At 42.9% G+C, this 8,164-nt stretch overlaps 1 protein-coding gene across 1 annotated transcript; it reads right to left on the reverse strand.

Moving 5' to 3' along the window:
* Positions 1-481: 481 nt before the first annotated feature.
* On the reverse strand, positions 482-8,164 carry dlb (deltaB). The gene is made up of 7 exons (XM_024260600.2): positions 7,401-8,164; positions 7,085-7,324; positions 6,951-7,008; positions 6,614-6,871; positions 4,397-4,758; positions 4,096-4,312; positions 482-1,784 (listed from the first exon to the last, which is right to left on the reverse strand). The coding sequence occupies exons 1-7, from the start codon at positions 7,449-7,451 to the stop codon at positions 1,078-1,080; spliced, it is 1,893 nt and encodes a 630-aa protein (XP_024116368.1). The 5' UTR covers positions 7,452-8,164; the 3' UTR covers positions 482-1,077.

Raw genomic sequence — 8,164 nt, forward strand, 5'->3', positions numbered from 1 at the left:
CCAGGAGTGTAATTATCAAACAATGAATCATTGAATTGATTTCTATTCCTTTGATCGATTCAGATTCAGTGTGGTAGAATGGATTAATAATGGATTATTCTGATGTGGAAAAACAACAACTTTATCAAAGTGAAATGAGAATGGATTTTATATTTATTGATTTACTTGTTTGTTTGTTCAAATATTAAATTTATTATCTTGAAGAAAATATAAGAAAAACTTCACCTGCGCTGTTCAGTAGCAGGTATTTAACTTACTGCTGGAAGGTTTGGATAAAGAAGTTCTGGTTATTGACCTCCATTGTAAAGAATGCTAACATGCTAAGTTAAAATAAAGACTAAAATTAATGTGTTTTTAATTAAAATATCTCAAATGTTACAGCTAAATTTAAAAAATAATAAAGTTGAACCAGAAAAGGCTCCAAAGAACTGATTGTGTCTTCTCCAGAATACATTGATTTCTAGGAATAAAGAAACACAAATTCACTCAAGAGAAAACTTTTTATTCCACATCACAGGCAAAACATGAAAACGTCAATAAAAGAATGAAAATATGTATTATAACTCAAACTTTGGCATGAACACAAAATGGCACAAACTCGCTCATAAGGTCAAATACAGTGATGGCGGACGATTCCTGATAAAGCACATTCTTCCTTAAATCCCAGCACAGAACATCTTTGGGATATTTCACGCATCCACACACTCAGCCTCATATAAATATATCTGTACATCTGTGTCAGTCGGCAAAAAACAGGCGTTCCAATAAATAAATAATATAAACCATAAAAAATGATGGTGCGAACAATAAGGAAATAATGGTCAAAGGAAGATTGAAAAGCAAAATAAAAAATGTTGCCTTAAAAAACTACAAAAACCTTTTTAAATAAACTAACCAAACCATGTCTCTTGGAAAAGTGGTCCCAGTAGTGTCACTTCCTGTTTTTGGTTTGTGTTGTAGGTCCCGATGGGTCGTCGTTTTGTTTCTTTGGAGCTAAAACATGACGTGAACTTTGAGTGAGTCCAAACGGAGAGAAAGGCAGCAAGTGCTGAAAGATTTCCTTTAGTCCTTCCCAGCTCACCTGGAGCCCAGCATGGCCTCCTCCCTCCACATGTAGTCCTGACGCTCCGGCCTGGCCAGGCCGCTCTCCACCGGGCTGTGTCTGAACCCGGACCTGGCGTCGGGGCACAGGGCGAGGCTGAGGCGGGCCGTGCTGTTGCTGATCTTAAACGGACCGTTGGGACCCAGGAAGGCTTCTCTCTCGCTGCCGCCGAGGTTGTTGACCGTCTCCAGGTCGTTGTACACCGCAATGTCGCTCAGCTGCTTCCGTCCGTCCATCCTCCTCCTCCTCCTCCGCAGGAAAAGGATGGCGGCAATCAGAACCAGGACCAGGATGGCCAGAAAGCAGGACACGGTGACGGTGGTGGAGGAGGACTGGGGGGCTTGGCGCAGAGCGGGCTTGAAGCTGGGCTGCAGCGTGAACTCACAGCTGGGACCCATGAAGCCTTTGGGGCACTGGCAGACCGGTCCGGTGAAGTGGGTGAAGCAGGTGCCTCCATTCTGGCAGGGCCGGGCGCCGCACGCGTCCGAGCGCACGCTGCAGTTCTTGCCGGTGTAGCCCAGCGTGCAGGAGCAGGTGTAGTCGTCCACGCCATCCTGGCAGGTTCCTGCATTCTGGCAGGGGCTGGAGGCGCAGTCGTCCACGTTGACCTGGCAGTTGGCGCCGCTGAAGCCCGCCTGACAGCGGCACAGGATGCTGTGGCCCAGATCCAAACACTGACCACCTGCAGGACAGAGAAGGACTCGGCTCAGCAAACGTCTGGCACTAATCTCAGGGTGTGGAGGAGCTGCTTTACACAACTCTGTTCCAAGAACATGGACGTCTCCCTTCAACACTTAACCCCTTAAAGCCTGCTGTCGCAAATATGTGACAAACCACTTTGGCTCCAAAATTACCAAAAAGGAGCATCTACCTAAAAGCAAAAGTATATTTTAAGTATAAAAGTAAATAAATTCAGACATTAAAGGGTTAAATAACCATTCAAGTCAATTTCTTACAGACTACAATCCAGAAGAAGCTACAAGCTCTTTATTAAGAAAAATAAGAAGCTAATTTATTGTTATGCTACTGCAGCTATTATGATACAGACTTTTTTTGGGTAAAAACATAAATAAAAAAGAATTACAGTTTTTTTTTTAAATATATGAAATAGTTGTAGGAGGTTTGCATGACTTCCTTTCAAAATAAAAGACCCCCTGTCCCATATTTGATGATCTTAATGCAGCAAATGTATGTAGTGTCATGTCTGCAGTGAACAAAGAAAAGGAAACCTTTCTTCAAATGTATTGGACTGGATATTATTAAAAAACAGCATTTGTGTTTTAGTTCCAAATGCATATCTTGCTTAATACTGATTCTTTTTAGTTTTTTGGATCTATTCCTTGAATAAAACTCAGTGAACATAAATTTTATCTTTGTATACGAGGGCAAATCTACTTTTTTATTGCTTTTTGTTTTGTTTTGTTAATGTGTCAACAAATCAGTAAATATATATATATTTTTTTAAAATGAAATAGTTCAGAACTTTTTTTCTGATGTTTGCATGATATTCTTTCAAAATAAAAGACACCCCGTCTGTAAATGTAGGTAGTGTCATGTGATCAGTGAAAAAAAAATGTAAAAACATTTTATTTTATCGTTGGTCCATCTGGGCCAGAAATTCACAAATCAGAACTAAGTGACACATACTGTATTTTTCTAGACCATCAGGAACACTTAAAATCCTTTAATTTTGTATGAATTCTGGCTCTACATTAATCTCCAACTGATCTTTGGCTCTGAAGAATCCGTCAAAAGGTTTTTGTGCGACTTTGATGAAGCTGCACTGCTGTTTTAATTTAAAATGGAAAGTCAATTTGAATTTTCTTTAACCATGAGAGACACGATGAAGGGGCCATAGAGCCTCAGACCCCGATCTATGAGAAAACCAGAACATTCCCTAATGAAAAAACACCTGAATTGTCTCTACCACAAGATTTTAGCATTTTCTTTTTAGATTTGTGCTCCTGAAGGTCTCCACTCAATACAAAGCCGATAATCTGTCCTCTCTTGCTCCACATCAGCCTTCCAGTGAGCTGTGAGTGCTTCTGAAGCGGAGAAGAGTTTGATCACCACCAACTTTCACACCTGTTGATTTTGAGGAAACTGAATAAAACCAGGACCAAAAAGCCTAATGCACGGGTGTCAGAGTAATGGCCCGGGGGCCGGATCCAGCCCTCCAGGTAATTACATCCGGCCCTCCAGATCATTTTATTTTGTTATCTTGAACTTAATTTTAACTTGTATAATTTTAACAAAATATATCATTATGGAGAGTAAAATATTGAAAATTATTTAAGGTTTAAGTTGATTTATTCTGGAATAATATTCCTGCTTTTTTATTATTCATAAATATGTTAAAAAGTTACAGTTTTAACTTTTTAAAAATCGATATTCTGTTAGCGTTTTGGACTACTTTGACCTTTACTAAAAATGTTTTTGGCTATTTTGAAGTTTAGCTAATATTTTAGCTACATGCTAGCTGTTTTAGCTAATTTAGGATTTTCTTTTTAATTTTTTTTTAGGCTTTTTGGAGTTTGGTTAATATTTACACTGTGGTTGTTTTGGATAATTTAAGCTTTTTTCAATTTCTTTAGGAGATTTTGAAGATTAGATTTTTTTCAGCTACATGCTAGCTGTTTTGGCTAACTTAAGTTTTTGGGGGTTTTTTTCCAGGCTATTTTGGCATTTAGCTAATATTTTAGCTAGTTATCAGCTTAAGCGTTTTCAGCTGCCAAATTCATCTTACAGCATTCACACTAGCAACATAGCAGGTAATGCTATATATCTAGTTCATAATGTTAAAAAAATACGGTTTTAAAGTTTTTCAGATGTAGTTTTAATGTGTTCTATAAATGTTTATCTTGTTTGGCCTGCAACTTAAAGTGTGTTTTGGATTTTGGCCCCTTGTGCGACTAATTTGACACCCCCATTCGAGTGTAAATCTGCTCTTCAGCCACCAGGTGGCGCCAGAGCAACAGACTTGTTGCACTAACCGTTCAGGCAGGGCCTGTTGCTGCAGCGGTCCAGCTTCTTCTCACAATTGGAGCCGGTGTAGCTGGAGGGGCAGCTGCAGGTGTAGCCCCCTGTCATGGTCTCCACGCAGGTGCCGCCGTTGAAGCAGGGCCCGTCCGCGCAGGTCATGGCGATGATCTCGCAGTTCTTGCCGTAGAAGCCCTGAGGGCAGGTGCAGGAGTAGTCGTTCTCCAGATCCTGCATGGAGGGAGAGCGTCCGGGTCAACCACTGCCCAACCATTCTGCCCCGAGTTGCTGCAGTTGCACCAGACCAACACTCACGTTGCAGCTGCCTCCGTTCTTGCAGGGGTTGCTGTCGCACTCGTTGGTCTCCAGCTCGCAGTTGGTTCCTCCGAAGCCGGGCCGGCAGGTGCAGGTGTAGCTGCCCTGCCCGGTGTTGGAGCACGTGGCCCCGTTGGCGCACGGCTTGTGGTTGGTGCAGTAGTTCAGGTCCTGGTCGCAGAAGAGGCCCCCCCAGCCCTCCTGACAGTTACACTGCCACGGCTGGCTGCAGGTCCCGTGGAGGCAGCCGGGGTAGCGGACGCACTCGGTGCAGGAGGGGCCCTGCCAGCCCATGCGGCACGTACAGCCCCCTGGGGCCTCGCAGTAGCCGTTCCTTTCGCTGCAGTCCGCCGAGCAGATGGCTGGAGAACAGAAGGAGGGAGGGTGTGTGATTACAACAACACACACACAACAGCACTTCCAGTCTGAGGCTCCGGACTTCACTGTTAGTTAAGTATTAAGCCAAGCAGCTGGCAGGCACACTGCCGAAGAAAGCGCGTTCTTTTATCTCACATTACACACACACACACAATAGGCCACCTAAATCACCCTGAACCATGTTTGTGAGCAGCAGCCATAACTCTTTCAGTGTGAGCGAACAAAGGACTGAAGCAGCACCACAGATTGGCTTTAGAAAAGACCCAACTACAGCAGCAGGATAATACTGGCTTCACAGAAAAGGTTTTAGGATGGAGCTTCTTTGGACAGAAGAAAACTTTAGTCACAAGCCAGAAGATTGTCTTAGAAGTGGTTCAGCTACACGTTTAAGGTTATACTTTCACTCTTTACGTCAGTGATTTCATTTGTTGTAAACAGTCTTTATTTCTGAGCTTCCAAATCTAAGAAAGTCTCCATCAAGTTTGCAGGATTATTGCAAACTTTCCTTTATTTTACAAAACTCTCTGATTGAGTTTAACCACACCTCTTAATGAATGAGTCACACAAAGGTGGATTAATAACTTCACCTCTGAATTTAAGGAGTTATCCAGAAGACCAGATTCAGAGACTTGGGTTCATGTTTAGATTTATCTGAGATCAGACTTTTTAGCAGCTTTCAGATTATTTGGGGCCAAAATCCAAAACACACCTTATAGGTCGCAGGGCGAACAGAATAAACATTTATTAAACTAAAACTACATTTTTTAAACTTTAAAAACATAACTTTTTAACGTTACTATGAATAAAAAAGGCAGGAATATTATTCCAGAAAACATCAACTTAAACCTTAAATGACTTTGAATGTTTTACTCTCCATAAAAATATATTTTGTCAAAATTATTCAAGTTAGAAATAAGTGCAACATAACATCAGGCCATTAATAACAATAAAATAAAATGATCTTAAGTCTGCAAATGTGAGTATTTACAATGATTAACCAATTAACACTGGAACTCCAGTGTTTATGTACTTTGATTTACTTTAATGTTTTAATTGTTTGCACGATCAACGTCATTCCAGTAGATTGTGAAGGAGAAAAGCGGCGCTTTTCTCCTTCACAATCTACTGGAATGATCGTGTTAACAATAGAAAAGTTACAGTATGTTAAAGATTTTGTGTTTAAGTGTCACCAGCAAAGCCTCAGGTGTTTAAATTAAGGCCCGGGGGCCGGATCCGGCCCTCCAGATAATTCTATCCGGCCCTCCAGATCATTCTATCCGGCCCTCCAGGTAATTCTATCCGACCCTCCAGGTAATTCTATCCGGCCCTCGAGATCATTTTATTTTATTGTTAAATGGTTCGATATTATCTTGGGTTTATTTCTAACTCGTATAATTTTGACAAAATATATTTTTATGGAGAGTAAAATATTGAAAGTTATTTAAAGTTTAAGTTGATTTATTCTGGAATAATATTCCTGCCTTTTTATTATTCATAATTATGGTTAAAAGTTATGGTTTTAACGTTTAAAAAATTGGCATTCTGTTAGCTTTTTGGGCTACTTTGGTATTTACTACAATTTTAGGCTATATTGGAGTTAGGCTTATATTTCAGCTACATGCTAGTTGTTTTGGCTAATTTAGCCTGTTAAGTATGTTAAAAAGTTACGTTTTCAATTTTTTAAAACGTAGTTTTAGTGTGTTTAAAAATGTTTGTCCTGTTCCCTAAGATGCGTTTTGGATGTTGCCCCCTGTGCGGTTGAGTTTGACACCCTGCGGTTTGGAGCTGCGGGACTCTGCGCGTGCGCAGTGGCATTTGCGCATCTTTGGGAAGACTCACGCTCAGAACAGTAGTTCCCCTTCCAGCCGTCCAGGCAGACACGGTTGCCCTCTTCGTCGCAGGTGTAGTGCCCCAGCGTGTCGTCCCTCGGCCGGCAGTAGTCCGCGCAGCCGTCTCCAAAGTAGAACTCGTCACAGAAGACGTGGTAGGAGTAGCGCAGCTCGCTCTGCTCCCCGAAGTGCACATCCTGGGACCAGTCCTCGCCGATGGCCAGCCTCCTCCTGGTCGCCAGACGGCTCACGAGGTTGTTCTGATTGTCTGAGAACAGAGAGGGGGGGTCACGACCAGAGGAACGTGTTTGTCTGAGCGCGCGCGGCGGATTCCAGGTGTTCCTTACCTGTGTATTCTGTCGGTGATTCTGCGTTCCACGCTTCGATGATCAACGAAAACGTCCCCTTAAAGAAAAAACACAAACATGAGTTTTCTGAAGTCTCTAACATGTGATCCAGAACAGACTTCTGTTGCTTTTACCGGCCACTTGAAGTGGAACGGGACCCTGATGGGGGCGCTGCTGGAGATCGACGTGTGGTCGGCCCTGATGACGTTGGTGTGCCCGGTTCCGAAGGTGCACGGCGGCTCCGCGGAGATCACGTCCTCGGGGTGTTTGAGGCAAATCCGGAAGAATATGTGGCAGTCTCTGTGTCTTCTGCAGATGCGCTGCGCGGTGTGGAACGAGTGGATCTTCAGCTCAAACACGCCGGAGGAGAAAACCTGGAGAATCGGACAGACCGTCAGGCTCCAGCGCCTCAACAAAGACCTGGAAACCGCCGAACGACGACCAACTTACTGCGTGCGCTGAGGCCAGAACCAGGAGGTATGTCAGAGGTAGGTGAGCCATTTCTTCCCAGCGGGTTGGGTGTCCTCATTCGTTGCGTAAAAATATCCCAAAACAAAAAAATGAGTGACAATGAATTCTTAAAAAAAAGTTCCTACAAGTTTATCATCCCTTGTTACTGTTGTCCTGTTGGGAGTCCTCTAAATCCTTTAGTTTGGGAGCTCCGGGGGCGGGTGGGCTCTAACTGTTCTGGTGCGTAAAAGGCGCACGGAGGTTTTATACCCGCTCTGCTGCGCGTCACGGGCATGGAGGGGAGGGGGGCGCCAGACCTCGGGGGCCAGCCTGGGGGTCTGTTTGGGGAATTGAGATAACCCACATTACATCTGGAGCAGGTTCTTTAGGAATATGCATGAGAAGCTGGCGCGTGGCAGATTTGGATTATTATGATCGTGAGTCGGTCACAGACGCGCAAGGATGTGCGCATGCGCGAGGTTATATGTATGTTTATAGCTGGGAATTGATTAACAAGTTTGCTAATCGTGTTTTTAATATGTATTTCATTTTCTTTTATTTTAAGCGCCTTGTGTTTCGGTCAAATGAAAGGCGCTACAAATAAATACAGTTTGAGTTTAATCGCAAACCTGTGGAAAAATTAATCGCATTAATTGTGATTTTTTTTTTATTTACAGTATTTGTCGACCGCTTATTAGCATATAATATATATAATAAGCACAAAATGAAATTTACATGACATGACAACAGCTGGACCGTGGATC

This window comes from Oryzias melastigma, linkage group LG14, assembly GCF_002922805.2.
Source record: "Oryzias melastigma strain HK-1 linkage group LG14, ASM292280v2, whole genome shotgun sequence".
NCBI classification, from domain to species: domain Eukaryota; kingdom Metazoa; phylum Chordata; class Actinopteri; order Beloniformes; family Adrianichthyidae; genus Oryzias; species Oryzias melastigma.